Here is a 17,090-nt window from a genome sequence, read left to right as displayed (position 1 = left end):
GACTAAAGACAGTAAATAGACAATTACCAAAAACTGTATAGCAAACTTACCTGCAACTGCAGGGTCTTCAGTCAGGATTCTTCGATCCACGCCGGCAACAACCACCGCAACCCGTGATCTGAAAAGGAAAAGAAAACACATGTAAGAGACAATCGTATATGAGAGACATAACCGGACAACTACTCACCGAACCAGTGACGTAACTGGTTTAGAGACACCTCTTGCTCCAGCACGCACCCCTGCATAGCTCAGGATGGAGAGCTCACCAAAACATTAAACAAGGTGAGCCCAATTGAACTCACACACCTAGGCACTCGGGGAAGGGGTAGAGTGTGACACAGCAGACTAGAACACTAAACCACAATTGTTTCCACAGGCATACCTTTGTGGCACTGAAGAACACTAGAACAGGGAACCAGAACCCAGTTCAGAGGTCTTACCCAACGCTCCTGCAGAATTCAGGTGAGTGTGACAACACCCAAACAGTCTTCTACGTTCTACCCACTACAACAACCCTGGGAATTGTGTCAAAATTCACCAAACAATCTAAATGCCACAATGGACCTTCTTGAACAAGATGCCTGAGAGGGGGAACGGTTTGTTTTTAATGTGTTGCAGATATTGGTAGCGCAAACTCTGGAGAAGTTTGGGATCAGGTTCAAATACACACATTCATGGCGTTACTCATGATTTATCGTGGCTGATGTGCTTCCACAGATAATTGCAACAGGTAGGCATTTTGTTCAAGAAGGTCCATTGTGACATTTCGATTGTTTGGTAAATTTTGACAATGCCCAGGGTTCACATTCTAGTGATTTAGTCTGTTTTTTGTTGTAATGGGTTGAATGGAGAAAATTGTTTGGGTGTCCATACAATAGATGAAGACATTTTCGTCTTTTTTTCGCAGGATTCACAACGGAAAGCGTCCATCTCATGGAAATTAATTGGCATTAGTACACCCGTGAAGAAGGTCGGGCAAATTAGCAATATCGACAGAAACATGTTGGGTTTTGATGTATACATTTTGTATATATTAGCAATAAGGTTGAGCTAACAACTATGCATATCTCTTGTGTGTTTTGTATTAATTATCCCTTTGGACACTTCTTTTGGTCATGTAGTTCATGTGTTTTTTAACTTGTGTATTGTGGTTTTGACTGTTTATTTGCTATGTAAAAATTATTAATTTCTGTAATTATATTTGAATAAATACTGCAATTCGACCCCTGGTTGGCCAGAGATCATAAACAGCCTTTGTTCGTTATAATACTTGTATGGAGTCATCAAGTAGACTGGTTTAACCCTTGAGTTGGCAGTGCCCCGTTGATTTTCTATAGGAATCTATCACTGTCATATACATAAATTTGTGTCCTTTTAATATTTGCTATATTGGAAAAAAACAACGGGCACTGATTTGTAGAATTCACAATTCAATTTTAACAGCTCCTATGGTCAATCATTTTAGAAAACAAGGTCATACCCATAATGAAATTAAAATATCCGTCCTTGAGAACGTTTAACCAGATCTAAGAGTAGGCTTGATGGATTTAAAATTGTCCCAGAGTGAACAATACTTTTAACAGGCATTCTCATTTAAAGGGTCTTAAAGACCAGATGGAGTAAACTAATCTAATCTGTGGTTTACAGAAATAATGAATAAAATATCTTGATGCAAGTCTACAAATGCATTGAAAAAGTGCAGATTGTTTAATAATCTTTCATACTCATTTGAAGTGCAATAATCCCATTGTTTTTTTCATCCAATAGGACATTAATTTGTGTAAGTTAAACATTCATAGACTACCATTTTACACTACAGTGCTCAAGTTATATTGTCTTCAATATGAAACTGATAAACGACCTGACAGTATTAATAGCCTTGTGCTATAACAATAAATACGTTTGTTCTTTTTCCTATTTGTACATAGAACTGAAATCATCTAGCGGTTCACTAGAGATTTGGGCTCAACACAGCCCTGAAATAACTGAAATCAGTGAACTTTCAGTTCTTGAATTGGAATGTGCCACTACAGTCTTTTAATGAATTGAAATGGAGGAATTTCCGGTTGCCGCATTATACAACTGCCAAAGCGTATAAATAACACTGACAGAAGGAACGCAGTTTAGTAAACTGACTCACAGCTTTGCTGGACGCTGTATAAAGGTAAAACTATGGATTAGATGACGATCATTCTCCATTAGGAAAGTGTTCCTATATTGCTAAATGTAGCATACATAACCTTTTGGATTGTTTGCCCAAAGAATGGTTTGAAGCCTGCAATTAGCATTTCTGAGCTAAACTAAAGGTTGTATTTTAGTCTTTAGTGGGGAAAGTCTATCCATCAACAAAATATCATCAGAGTATGCATATAACGGTGTAAGTAACAATGACTTTGGAATGTAAGGGTACTGAAAATAAATAATTCTCTTATTAAGGGTAAGCATGGATTGCTCAATCAAAATGGTAGCATTGATGGAGTCAGTACTTACATTTTCTTAAGATCAATATTTTTTCTCACAGTTGGAAAGGAGAGGAAGAGGGTCTATAACTGCAAGCAATTCTGTCCGCATTGCTCACAAAGACATCTAAGAATTATTGGAGTCTGATTTAGACTGGAGGGAATCTCTCAGGCAACCTATATTCCTGGCAATCCCCTCCAAAGAGTGGAGTTTAGCTGACCAATCCTGACTGAATGGTTGCTAAAACTTTGAAAAGGTGCATGGATGGTGATTGAAGGACCTGGCTATCCCTGGGCCCGACACTCCAGAGGGTAAATCTCTGCCTCTCTGTCCAAGGGAATACTGCTTTAGGCTCTTCCTATTTGATTCAGCAAGAACAACTGAATCCTTCGGCCCTAAAGCTATGTGTGCTTTCCTGAACCTTCAATGACCTTTGATACTAACCAGACATGAAGTGGGAGATCCTGGAGCCTGTTGAAGACCAGGTGCATTGCTGCTGCTCGAAAGGGCCTTTTCCTTTGAGAGACACCCTGGTTGGGACCTTTGCAGGTGCCCACCCATGTGGTGGCACATCCTGTTCTAAAGCACTTTGAACTTACTGGAGCATCCAGTCGCCTGTTTTAAAAGGTCACTGTTGTGTTTACTCACTGCTGCTGCACCCTCCACTTCGTTCTTCCAGCCATCTCTGGGGGCTCTGTTGGCCATGCCTCCAACAGGAATCGGCACTGAGACCACAACCACAACAAAATCCAACCTTTGTACCCGAGACTCTGGGGCTTTACTGGCCACGTGCAGTGTTCATGGTCACATTCCTGAGAGCTTCTGACCGCTAATCAGTCTCAAGTCCTTTTCTCCATTGTCACTGGGGTTTTGCTTACAGTCCTTCTCCAAAGCCCTCTTGAATGAGATCTTCAATGCAACAGGCTTACTCTGAGTAACTGGTCACTAACCTGGGACTGGAACTCTTCTGGTGGGGACCTCGATCCTCACCAGAAGCGAAGGTTGCTTCCTCTGCAGCTCCTCTGGAATGCCACTTACACTCCCTTTCCATTTCAGCATAACGGTAAGTTGTCTACAGACTTTGCCCAGGTAAAATCTATGGATACATTTCACAATATCAACTACAAGTCCATAAACATTTTACCTACCTGTAGTGAATTCCTTTTTAGATAGGAGTTCACCATATTAGAGGCACCATTCTGATATTCAATGCTCATTTTACATTTTTGAAGAATTAGTTTCCTTTTACAAATGTTCTAACACTTTTAAAATATCCTAAAATAACAAACATTTTAGTTGGCTGTAAATGTACGTGGTACTGATTTCCATTGAGCTATTGACTTTTATATACACTTAATGGCTTTTAGAATACTTGCAACTATTTATAAGTACTTACCAGAACTGCATATATATCTTGATGCATATGGTTCTTATAAATAGTATATTATTTAGTAAATATATTGTGCAGGCCTTACTTAATGTTGTGCTAATTTGTATCCATCTGTACCTTAGGTCCACCCTTCTCACCTCCTAGGAAGCTCTCAGGGCTAACTTCACAGAAACGCTGCACATACAGGGGACTTCAGAAAAAAAACAACTGATTTAAAAAAAAAAAAAAAAAAAAGCTTAACCTTTCAACTAGTTTCCAATGTCACATATAAATCGGTGTGGTATCATACAGTTAACTTCATTGTTCTCAGAATGGTCTCCAAAATCTCGAATATGCATCATTTTGTGATTTCCTGACCTAGTTTATCGACCTGGCTTTGATTCTACGGCTTTGAAACCACTTGCAGAAAAGCACTAAAGGCTTTCATAAAGTCGAAGTACAATACATTCGCCGGTATGCTTTGATCCATTTGTTCCAAAGAACTCTGACACATTTGTCCAGTAATAAAGACTCCTTGCTAACGTGAACACCTACCCCAGTCAGGCTGTATCCTTGAAAAAGCCAGGACTTATTTTCATCCGTTGTGCAGCACAGGGCAGCGACTCCATGCCCAATGGCACACATAGGCTCTGGGAAAAGATGGAATTGCAGAAGAAATCTAGTTATAAGAAAGGAGGTATTACTAATCATGTACAACCACCTAGCAGCTGTCAAAAGGTTAGAGGTTCTCTAGACTCTAGAGCCCATTTTGCTTGAAATCTTTAAACTATTTTGCCTAGTTAAGCATGAAGAAGCAGAGCCTGCATGGCCCCATTTTAAAAATAAACAGGCAAACTTTTGGGAATCTAGCTCAGCGCTAACGCTCAATAGTGATGTAGAGAAACAGCATAGAAGACAAAGATAACATGAATTTCACTCCCCGCTACCACCCCAATTCTGTGTGGTCTAATGCCCAGCATGAACTTAGCCTATTAGGGTCTTCTCATCAGATCAAATTAACATTCGCTACCCCTATTAAAAAGATACATGTAGAGCATTCAACACCTCATGCACATCCCCAAATAATTTCACCAGCAGTCACGTGATTATGCAATACTGCCTTGGTTGTATAACTTCGGGTAGAACACTATTCTTTCTGGAGAGAACATGAGAACATGCTTGAGCAGAGAGCGATTAAAGAGTGGATTAATAGTAACAGCACAATGCAATGCAGATAATTCTCCAGGCCTCTAATTAACATCCAACTATTCTATTGTTTGGTACAGGACCTGGAGATCCCCACCATCCCTCCCAAACTGGATGGAAACAGGTTACTTACTCTTCTCCATGATGAAGTGTTGTAGGATGCGGGCAAGGCTGCCACTGTTTGCCAGATCCGACATCGCGCCTGGGCAGTTGGGAATCAGCAAAGCATGATACCGAGCACCTGCGGGAAATAGCACACACCAAAGGCTAGGAAAGATTCCCAAAGGAAGCAGTTCTACTGGAGTAGGTCTGAATCACTGATCAGGAGTAAAATACACTTACAATCACGGACAAAAGTAACGCAAAGATGTTCCTGATGCAGATATCTGAATGTGAACATCTCCACAAAGGTCAAAACTACAAACAGAGCACCACAAAAAGTTCATATGCTGGCCTGGCTCTTTCAGCAGTAGATGCCAACTGCTAACAGAGGAGGTCCATGTACATTGAGTGTGCTAACAGCAACCAATTCCAATGTATGCAAATCATCTGATGCTCACCAGTCATGACACCCAAACACCGGATGCACTGAAAATCAATTTATGGAATCTCAAAATGGCAGGTTCTACAAACCATTATGCAGACAATGGCATCAAACAGGGAACAGAAATGGAAAAGTGCGCAGCTCATCGAACCACTGACCATAAAATTGTATGCGACAGGAATGATTTAGCCAGGAGGAAAGGGTAAAACTGAAGCATACATGAGAATTATATAACATCTACTTACAGTCCAGCACACTAAGAGTATTGTACCATCAACAGAATGCCCTGAACAAGATGTCCTGTGATAAACAATGCCAGGGTACCCTCATCTTTGACACATTATTTAATGGATCAAAGGAAGTTTGAGTCTAGCAAGAGAGCCCTTGCTAACTATGTGGAGGATCCGTAATGTAGGAATGTACACCATTCCGGACGGTGTCTTCACCATGTTGTTTGCACACAATTGCGAAGATATTTTATCTCCTCTTTTGGACCAAAAAGTTCTAGAAAATGATCCACAATTGAATGAGAGAGTGGATTTCTTTTAGTCGTTATACAAGAGTTTTCTTTCAAACCCCCACTGATGATATTGCAATGCTGACTACAATTTACCTTCCAGAGGATCGTGCATGATTACTCACCATCAATCGACTCCAGCTTGGCCGGGCTGGCATAAGCTTTCAGCTGGAAATCCTGGATCCAGCGTGAGTTACCCTCATTCACATCCACAAAATCAATTGGCTTCCCCTGAAGAAATGACAGGGCAAAACAAAAAGGCTCAGTGTTATTTCCAGAGTGCACTGCACAAAGACATGCAAGGTGCGACTTCAACACAAAGCTGAACCCACACATGTTCAGGGGCTAAATAATACACAAAAGGAAAGGTTGGATAACTGTTCCAAAAATCACAAAATACCTGGGAGAATCAGAGGAAAGGGTAACAAAAAATGGCTTTGTGGAAGCAAAAGAGGTCCGGTAAGATAGCGCAGCAGGTTGAGTAGTTGTTGCTGTGATCTGTGTGTGATCTGCAGTTTGCAGGTTCGAAACCCAATGAGGTCAACTTTCAGCATTTCATCCTTCCGAGGTCGATAAATGAGTACCAACTTCACTTGGGTGATATTGTGTGCAAGTTCTCTGTAAAGCACTCTGGCGAATGCACTATATAAATACAACATCACTATCATCATTATCATTAGAAAAGTTGTAGGTATGCTGCACACACTTCTGTGGCACTTTGGAAAACATCAATGATGTCACATGCAATGGACTGAAGAACATTATCATTAACATTTCTAACACTGTTAAAAAATATGATTAATCCACACTGGCCCAACTCACAGTGTATAGCCCTTAGGTCAACTTGAAGCAATGATAATTTATCCACAAGGCTAATGAAGTGCGGTTGAAAGTGGACAGATTGGATTGTGTCAGAGACCTGACCTGTCAAAGGGGGTTGTGGGGAGTCTTCTTAGCCTGGGCCACAGGGTGCTTGCCAGAGACAGGCTGGCCCCAGTAGCAAGCTGAGGGAGCTGGGACGGGCCCACTCTGTTTCCCTCCTTATGTGCCGTATTGCATTAGAGAAGTACCACTTCTTCTGATCCCATACCTGTCATAAAACATGGTAGCCAGTGTTCTCTCTCTGTCTGTTGCAGAACTCCCAAGACCAGAAACCCTTGCAGCGGAGGCAAGAATATGCAACCCACCAGCAATAGATACACCAGCGATCACAGAGCCTGCAGAATGTTGGTCGCTGCAGACCGGCAATCAAGACGCTTGTTCATGGCAAGCAGCAAACTCTGACATAGACATTCAATGTACTGGCCTTCCATTGCGAAACACAGGTGGACCCATGTTCAGAAAAGGGTGGGGCTTAAAGGGTGCTTTATAGCCTCACCTCTGTGTAACCCAGCCCCTGGGGGGAGGTGGGATCAAGATAGCCATTGCCTTGGGGACCAGGTGAGCCCGTGAACCAATAGAAGGGGTAGGAGGAGAAAAAGGAGAAAAGAGTGGGTTTTTCGGGGGAGGCCAAACAGCGAGGACTAGACGGGCCAAAAGACTAGTAGGTGGAAGGACAGTGGTGTGGAAGCGACTAGCAGATAGAGAGTGTTGAAGGTGAGGTATGAGTTGGTGAGCGAAAGTAATACTTCAGTGCGAGTGCGTGTGTGGTGGAAAAGGTGAGTGAAGCTAAGTGGGAGAGTAGGGGATTAAGTGAGACTAGGTGCACAAGGTGACTTGGAGAGTGAAAGAAGAGTAAGAGAAGAGTAAGAGAAGGAGGGGTGGAGTGGAGTGTGGGGAGTAGTAGGAAGTGGGGGAGTTGAGAGTAGTAGAGAGGGGTGAGAGTGGTGAGTAGTAGAGAGAGGAGAGTAGTAGAGAAGACTGGGAGAGTAGAATAGTAGGGAGTAGTAAAGAGCAGAGAGAGACAGAATAATATCGGAAGGGAAGAAGAGAGAGGGGGTGATTGGGAGGAAAAGAAGGGGGAGAGTAGAAGGAAGGGAAAGGAAAGAGGAACATCATGGTCAAGAATACGAGGGCATGAGAAGGTGAAGCAGAGCAAGTTACTTACCAAATGGTAACGTTCTTTCGACTGGATTTTCCTCCAATGTATTCCTCATCTATGACATGTAATGTCCACAGCTGCGCTGCTTCGGAAATCTTTTCAGCAGAGGGCGCCCTGCGTCGAGTCGATGTCCCTCGAAGGCTTCCGTCGGGTTATGTTATTGGATGTTACAAGTATCACGCACGGCGCCCGTAGCCTCATTTCATGTCCCCCCCCCCCCCTCACAACATGTGGCACACATGCCCATAATACAGCCCTGACTGCGCTTGGCCTTGTTGGAACGAAAGCTGTAATGGCATAGGAAATTCTTGAGAGGGGCAGGCAGGGAGGGCGATGAGGAATAAGTTGGAGGAACATCCAGTCAAAAGAACGTTACCAGTTGGTAAGTAACTTGTTCTTCAAATGGATTGTGTCCTCCAACGTATTCCTCATCTATGACAGACTCCCAAAGCAGTATCCATGAGTGGAGGAGGGATAAGAATTTAGATATATCCAATCAAAGGGCAGAGTAAAGCACTGCCTTAACAAAGATAACATCCTGAGCATTGGAAATATCCAGACAATAATACTTAACAAACGTGTGCATGGAAGACCATGTTGCAGCATCACAGATGTTCTTTACAGAACATCCCTCTGCAGGGCAGTGGAAGTAGCAATGCCCCTGGTAGAATGAGCCTGCAAGACCTCGGGAGGGTCCTTGCCAGCCAACATGTAGCATTCAGCAATAGTGAGGATGATCCACCTAGACAAGGTCTGCTTAGAAACAGTCTGCCCTAATCACTGTCCAGTATACCCGACAAAGAGCTGATCATCCACTCTGACCCTGTCAATCGAGAAAGATAAAAGCTCAAAACTCTCCTAGGATCTAAACTGTGGAGCATCTCCTCTTCCTTACTAGGATGAGGCGGAGGATAGAAGGCAGGGAGCCCCCTGACTCAAATGAAATTCTGACACTACCTTAGGTAGGAAGGACGGACGTATTCTCAATACAACCCTATCCTTATGGAAGGGCGGCTTAGAAGAAAGTGCCTGCAACTCGTTCACTCTTTAAGCAGCGGTAACTGCAACCAAGAAAACAGTTAAATGTCAACAACCGTAACGGACAAGAGTGCAACGGTTCAAACGGAGCACCCATCAGGAATTTTAAGACCAAATTAAGGTCCCAGACTGGCACCTGGAATGGCAACGGCAGGAACACATTTGTGAGCCCTTTTAGAAATTGAGAAATCAGTGGAATCTTAAAATAGGAACATTCCTCAGATGAGCGCTTAAAGATAGATAGCGCTGCCAGGTAACCCTTGATGGTTCCCACCCGAAGATCCCTGTGCGCCAAAGAAAGTAAGAAAGAGAGAACCTCTGGAATCGAGCACTGAACAGGAACAACATTCTTTCCTCTGCACCAGTCGCAAAACTTACGCCAACAGTACAGGGACTTTGTTGCTGGCCTCCTGGCTGAAAGAAACACCTCCATCACGTCCTTATATCTCAACTGTTCAGAAACCAAGCGTGAAGGTTGAGAGTTTTGACCTCTGGATGGAGAACCTGACCTTCCTCTTGCGAGAGAAGATCCTCTCTTTGGGAAGACGTATTGGAGGACAGATAGGCATTTCTAGAAGGTCCGGGTCCAATCAGGAGCAATGAGGATCATGCGGGTCCCAGACTGCCTTATCCTTCTGAGAACTTGAGGAATGACGGGGATCGAAGGGAAGATGCGTACAGAAGCGGGAATAAACAATCCACGACGAACATGTCTCCCAGAGCTACGCTCGGAGGAAACTCCCTTGAGCAGTACCTTTCACTCTTCCGGTTGGAGCCGGTCGCAAACAGGTCCACTTGCAGGGTTCCGCAAAGGGCGAAGATCTCCTGAAGGACTGCCCGAGTTAGTTCCCACTTTTGGGAGACTGAACCCTGCCTGCTCAGAGCGTCCGCCGCCCTATTCTCCTCTGCGGCCAGATGAACCGCCGCAAGGGAAATCCCCTCTTGAATTGCCCAGAACCAGAGCTGCATCGCCTCCTTACACAGAGGGAGCGACCCTACACCCACTCTCTTGTTGAGGTAATGCATGGCCACCGTGTTTGCTGTCATTATCAGGCCATTTTTCCCCCGCACAGATGGCAGGAAAGCCTTCAGGGCCAGCCTGATTGCGCTCAGCTCCAAAAGGTTGATGTGTAGTTTGGACTCCGATGGGGACCAACAACCGCTCATGGTCAGATCGTTGGCATGAGCCCCCCACCCTGTGAGGGAAGCGTCCGTCACTACCGTCACCTCCAGCCACAGTTGCCAAAAATCCCCTTTCATAAGATTTTCCTCACTGGTCCACCACAGAAGATCCTGGGAGACCCTGACAGGAACATGAAAGAGATCCGACATCTTGCCCGAGAACTGGGACCATTGAGTCCCGAGAGCTCACTGAAGGGATTGCATTCGCAGGCAGGCCTCTGGAACCGGAAAAATGCAGGACGCCATGAGGCCGAGCAACCTTAAGAATTCGAAAGCCAGAAGACTCTGGGCATGTTGAAACATTGAGACCATCTGTAGAATGTGTTGAGCCCTCACCTTGGGTGGCGAGCACATCCACAAGGACGTGTCTAACACAGCCTGATGTACTGGAGCTGCTGAGAAGATGTCAAATGCAACTTCTTGAAATTGAGGGAGAAGCCCAGCCTGTGAAGGGAGTGGCAGGTGATGCTGAGATGATCCAAGGCTTGCTCGGGAAAACGTGCCCTGATCAGCCAATCATCCAGGTTGGGGTAGACGTGAACCTCCCCTCTCCCGAGATATGCTGCCACCACCAACATGGGCTTGGTGAAGACCCTCTGGCGGAGGTAAACTCGAACAGCAGGACCCGAAACTGATAGTGCGAGCCGCCAATTGCGAACCGCAGGTATTTCCTGTGCTCGAGATGGATCGGTACATGAAAATAGCATCCTGCAGGTCCAATGACACCAACCAATCCTGAAGTTGGAGGGCCTGAAGGATCTGAGAAAGAGAGTGACCATCTTCATCTTGAACTTGTCCTTCCTGAGGAACTTGTTCAAGCATCTCAAGTCCAAGATGGGTCTAAGTCCTCTGTCCTTCTTGGGAATCAAAAAATAAGGGGTCTACCAACACTTGTCCCTCTCCACCACAGGCACTGCTTCTATAGCGCCCTTCTCCAACAGGGTTAAAATCTCCTGCACAAGGAGCAGATACGGAACCCTCAAAGAGTGCTTCCCCGGTGGATTGTCGCGAGCCCGTCGTAGAAAAGGAAGGCAGTAGCCGTGGGCTATCGTATATATAGAGCCCACGCATCCGAAGTAATGGCACGCCATTCTTCCAGATGCCGAGACAACCTGGCCCCCACCGATGAACAATGAGACAAGGTCTCTTGGTGGTTTTGAAGCGGCAGTGGCAGTGCCCGATGGCAAAGAGGCTGTTGTCGGAGCGGCTTTGGCACCTCTACCTCGTCCACCTCGAGTAAACTTACATTTGCCCCTTTGACTGGCCATCCCTTTCGCCCTTCCAAATGAGGAGTACCAACGAAAGGAACCCCCCATTGCTGTCCCCTCGGACGAAAAAGGCGGATGTTGACGAACAGCTGCACCCAAAGATTTGGCAGCTGCTTTGGAGGTCTGCAACCTTTCAAGGCTCTCGGCAGCCTTGGTGCCAAACAAATGCAACCCATCAAAGGTCATGTTGAGAAGACAGGCCGGCATATCTGGTGCAAACCCGGACTTCGCAACCACGCAAATGTGCGCATTACCGGTGCTCGTATCCATGGACCTGGCAACACTATCCGCAGTGTCCAATCCAGACTGAAGGGATTCACACATGGCATCCTTGCCACCCTTCACAATGGCAATAAAGCCTTCCCTTTCTTCCCCTTTGGGAACATGCTCAGCTGCTAAAGAGATACAATTCCAAAGAGTGTGTGAAAACTTTGCTAAGGCACAGGTAGAGTTGGCCGATTTTAGCACCATACTCCCAGCAGAAAATACCTTGCATGCCCATCCATGCGCTTATCGTCCCTATCAGGAGGGATGGTAGGGTACGCGGCCTGTTTCGAGGTGGCTGTAGCCGCCTGGACCACCAAACTCTCTGGAGTGGGGTGTGTGGTCAAGTAGCCGGGGTCGCTACTGGATGGACGGTATTTCTTAGACAACGATTTGTTCACCGCCGGAATAGTCTCTGGGGTTCTCCAAGTAGCAGCCACCCTTTTTTGCAACGCCACATGAAATGGCAACACTGGGTCAGTGGACGGACCCTGATCCAAAATGTATGTAAGATGGTTGAACTGCACCAGAGGCCTGGACCAGCCCAGGTACTCCACAACTCTCAACATCAATCTCCGATAAGAGGAGTCAGGGAAGTATCAAGACCACTGGCGTCATGCAAGGACTGACACAGGTCCTCCATCCGACTCTCCTCTGAAATGAGTTTGTCCGGAACACCAGGAGTATCATATGGAAGACCAAAAGGTCCAACATCCTCATCGGACCCCTCTTCTGCCTCATAAATGTCCTGGAGGGACTTGAAGTCCTTCCTAGGGAGAGGGATAAACCTCTTTTCAACCACAGGCCTCACAGACTTAGAAGTGGCCTTCCTCGGAGGGTCCACAGGTCACAGGGACCTCCACCGGTCAACTCGGTCCAGACAGCCTTGAGGGCTTCATCAGAGGCCCAGACCAGACAGCCGCACCCGATGAGCGTGGCGCCGAGGACTTCACAGGTTTCCACGGTTTCACCATAGACAAAGACCGTGACCTGGCACTTCTCTTGTGATAACTGTGATGCTGGAAATGCATTGGAGGGACAGGGCCTCCCTGTCCTTGTTCTGTAGTCCTTTTTCATGTATGTTCTGTGTTGTTTTCCGCACATGAGTCCATGTGGGACTCCTGGCACAGCAGCTGTTCCTCCTTTTGGTTTGGTGTACAGACCCTTGGGATAACCTTATGGCACCCATGGGTCGGGGGTACAACCCTGTGCCCCTACTGTATGTTTCTGGGCACCTGTGTGTGGGCCACAGAGCAGGGTATGGCCTGGTGGCAGCTCCATGCTGAATTTGAAAGGTGCTCTGAGTATCCTCCATTTTGGGGATACCCAGGCCCTGCCATACGCCCTTGAGGTGGGACCTGGGTGAATGGAGTGGAGGACCAATATGCACTTCTTGTTATGGTTGTCTAGTTTCTGATATGTGACATATGTGACACAAAGACTGAGACAGCCCTGCCCGAAACTGGTATGAATGCAGTATGTAGTGCTGAATGGCTGGGTACTTGTCCCAATACACATTCCTTGTTGTGAGTGAGAGGGAGGAGAATGGCCTGAATGCACTGTATGCCCGATTGGCTGCCTGACTGCTGAATGCCCTTCTGAGTGATTGGTTGCCTGAGTGTGACCCAGCAGAATGAACGAGAGACCAAACAGTATTTGGGGGCCTCTCACTGCTAGAAATCGTTCAGAAGCTGAAGTCGAAACTGATGCTCGATTTCGAAGCCAAGCCCGGAGAAGAAGGTTGACTGCTGTTACCTTCACCGCAATCTGAAAGCTGCCGTGACATTGAGACTGATCCGAGAGAGGACCTTGTTAGGAGACCTCTTCCCAAGCTACGAGGGAACATCGTGCACTGCTAACCTTCACCGAAGCTCCCTAGAAGTCAGACCCTCGACAGGCTGCCGACTGGAGACGGGGACCGCCGAGGTGAACGAAGAGAAGCACCAGACATTCCGTCCAATGTCGTAGACCAGGGTTTGCAGGTTTGCTAAAACCGCTGGAGGCCCGTCGAAGCCGTGTTGCCCAGAAGTGGGGACCGATTGACGCTGTGCCGCCGATGACCGGAGCCGCAACGCTCCACCTGATGAAGACACTTTGAATTCAAGGACGCTCTGGCCAACACTGCCGACCGCTTTGTTCCGCCGGAGAAAGTTCAGGCCGCTGATGCGCCGAGGAGCATCAACCGGTGGGTTTCCCACCACCCGAATACCGCAGAGATGCCGGACGACTCAACGCCCTTGCTGGGCCAAAGTTCTTCATAGACTCTTTGCAGTCCCGAACTATCGACGTCGAAGTGCCCTGGACGCCTTATCTTCGCAGGACGTCCACGACCGATCGTCGACAAGCACCGCCAGGACCAAAGCTGCTGCCTCAACGCTGTTCACCATTTCTTCGATGGATCGCGATGACCCGTGGCTCCTGCCCTAAAGGGAGCCGCTCACGAAAGACCCGTCGACGATCCGATGTCGAACTATGCGATTCCAGGTTAATTGGGGTTGTAGAACTATTTAGAAGGAAATAAGACTCTTGTGAACAATATATGGACTGGGCTTGTAGTATATCTTTATTTTACAGGTAGCACAGGTGGGGGGACCACCACTCAGAATTGTGACTTAGTAGCTTAAGTACTATTTTGCCTATTGTTTTAACCAACCTGCTTTCCTCCTATGTCTATTGTTGGTTCCCTTTATTAATTGATTTGCGTGATATTTGACCACCGTGCAGTTGATGTACTTTAATGAAATCTGATGGTAATTGTGGTACCACATAGAACTGTGCATATATTTGCCATTGTAGATTAACTGAGCACAAAGTGAGTTATTGTGATTGTGTATATAACCTTGAACCTTAATTATATAAAGACTGTGCTTTCATTAATACAGTGTGTGGACATTCCTTTGTGGGGGCTAGTGGACTACACCAACAACCAGCCTGCATCACCCCCTGAGAACTGAAGCCTTTGATCGCTTGATTTCGCTACCGCATAGCGAATCTTGGCTGGGGTCCTCTGTGCTTCTCATCTGCCATATAGAGAGCAGCAGCACAGAAATCCCCCCTCAAGTCTTTACAATTACCCAAAACCTTGTCCGCACAGGGCCTCGAAGGCCCCCATTGTTTATCACGCCATCCACATGGGCCCAAAGGTGAGCGAGTATCCGGCCGAGACTGTTCCGCCGGCTTCGTCAGAAGGCGCGGACGGAACTGTGCTTTTGGACTGGAACAACTGCATCATCTGCACCCGGAAACCATCCCACTCCTCCGTAGTCGAGGATTTGGTGGGGCAGATCACCCTTCTCGAGGAGGCGTCATCCGAATAGAGGACGAGGAAGGCCAACAGTGACGTCGCTTCCTGGACCACCTCGACAAAGAGGATGAATAGCGCAAACCACTGCGGGACCTGGAGTGCTTGGACCACTCCCAACGCGGAGAGTCACCCCTCGATTCGTCGGTGGACAGACCCTTGGAAGTACGGGGCTTGGACACGCTGCCTACCTCCAATTTCCCCTTACGTTGCCGCAAGGCCTTGGCAGTCAACGACTGCCACTTCGAGCAGTCATCTGTGGCGTGGTCCTAACCCAGGCACCACAGACAAATCTAATGCGGATACGTTATCGACATTTTGCAGCCGCAGTCCCAACACTTCTTGAAGCCAGGCCGCAGGGTCGTCAGGGTGGAAGAAGACATCATACATATCGAACCGTAGCACGAGGTGCGCAGAGTTCTCAAAGCAAATATGTTTACGGAAAAAACAGAACTGAGGCTACGGGCACCATGCGTGCTACTTATAACATCTGATGATGTCACCCTCGACGGAGGACTTCGAGGGACATCAACCCGACGCCATCGACGCAGGGCGCCCTCTGTCGAAAATATTTCAGAAGCAGCGCAGCTGTGGACATTACATGTCATAGATGAGGAATATGTTGGAGGACACAATCCATTCAAAAAAGTGATGTGGGCGCTTGGAAGGCACCAATTCCTGGTTGTACTAATACCATTATAGTTCTTGGGGGGGGGGGGGGGGGGGACAGGTATGATACTCTTAGAAGACCCCAGAGGAAGTCAGGTATGTAAGGCCTTTAGGCGTTCAACGCTAGCCAGTCAGACTGTAGGTAGTAGGGTTTACCAATCTGAAGTGACCATCTTGGGGATTAGGGAAGAGTAGGGTTAGGGTAGTGGACGCCCGCAAGGCGATTCAAGAGAGGGGGGAGATTGCCCTTAGGGCACCCCCTTTAAAGTGACAATACAAATCCTTAAACCTCTTCTGAGATTTGGTGGCCTCTGTTACAGTTACTTCTGCTCAGTTTTTGCTATGACAGTAACAGATGAAGTATAGATTAGCTCTACTACATTCATCAGTAGGTTTGAATACACAACTTCAGTGGGACAGAGCAACCGCTCTCCACATAAAAAGCTACTGTTCTGTAACTGCAATTCTCAAGCTAAATTAGTTTTAATGTAGTGCTTAGCCTATTTGTAATCACTAGGATTTTGACAGACTAAGGCCCATGGTGATCAAACAGCTAGGTCAACACAACACAAGTTTGCTCAAGTGGGCAAACTAGAGTCAGCAACCAGACATTCAGCTTCCGAAGTGGGCAACATAGCCACTTGGTTGACAGATCAATCAATGCATTGATCCAATTCTTCCAGTTTCTTCTTTTAATTGTTTCCCCCCCTCATTTACTGCATCCACTCCATCCGTGTCCTCATAATCTGTCCTACCGCCTAATTTAATTTGATTCTACTCTCATGGACTTGCTGTTATCACATTGCCTGGTTTTCGATCATCTGTGTCCTTCCTCTCATCCAACACATTTCTTCTGTCTCATCTGGTCTCCTCCTTATATATCATATTTTTCTTTTCCCTCTTATGCCATCCTTCTTTTCATTTGAAATGAATATCAAAATAAAAGAATGTCCAACCAAGGATATATAATAAGTTCTTTAATTAAAACTAACAAAAATGCACAAACCTAATAAAACCAACACTGGCCGGCCCCTGTAAGGGAAAACACAGAGAAAACACACTTTAAAGTAAAGGGCGCTCTGGGTTTCTAGACAAGAGTGTTCTGGCAAACATTTTAGCATCAAAATGTCAAGGCTTATGGTTAGTTCTTTCAAAAGTAAAGAAGCAGTGCTTTAAAGTCACTAAGGTCCATTAAGGTGGATGATGGGGACATAGTGTCTTCAAACAGCTT

General features: G+C 46.3%; 1 protein-coding gene across 2 annotated transcripts in view; it reads right to left on the bottom strand.

Moving 5' to 3' along the window:
• GATD1 (glutamine amidotransferase class 1 domain containing 1) overlaps positions 1-17,090 on the bottom strand; it is a 160,564-nt gene that overhangs the window by 65,733 nt on the left and 77,741 nt on the right. For both annotated transcript variants that reach the window (XM_069624035.1, XM_069624036.1), the window contains exons 3-5: positions 6,222-6,327; positions 5,169-5,276; positions 4,385-4,479 (exon numbers count right to left, since the gene is read on the bottom strand). In XM_069624035.1, the coding sequence (XP_069480136.1) occupies positions 4,385-4,479; positions 5,169-5,276; positions 6,222-6,327 (309 nt within the window). The remainder of the gene's footprint in view (positions 1-4,384; positions 4,480-5,168; positions 5,277-6,221; positions 6,328-17,090) is intronic.

This window comes from Ambystoma mexicanum, chromosome 11, assembly GCF_040938575.1.
Source record: "Ambystoma mexicanum isolate Mex_15411 chromosome 11, UKY_AmexF1_1, whole genome shotgun sequence".
NCBI lineage: Eukaryota > Metazoa > Chordata > Amphibia > Caudata > Ambystomatidae > Ambystoma > Ambystoma mexicanum.
This window is presented reverse-complemented; position numbering and strand designations above follow the sequence as displayed.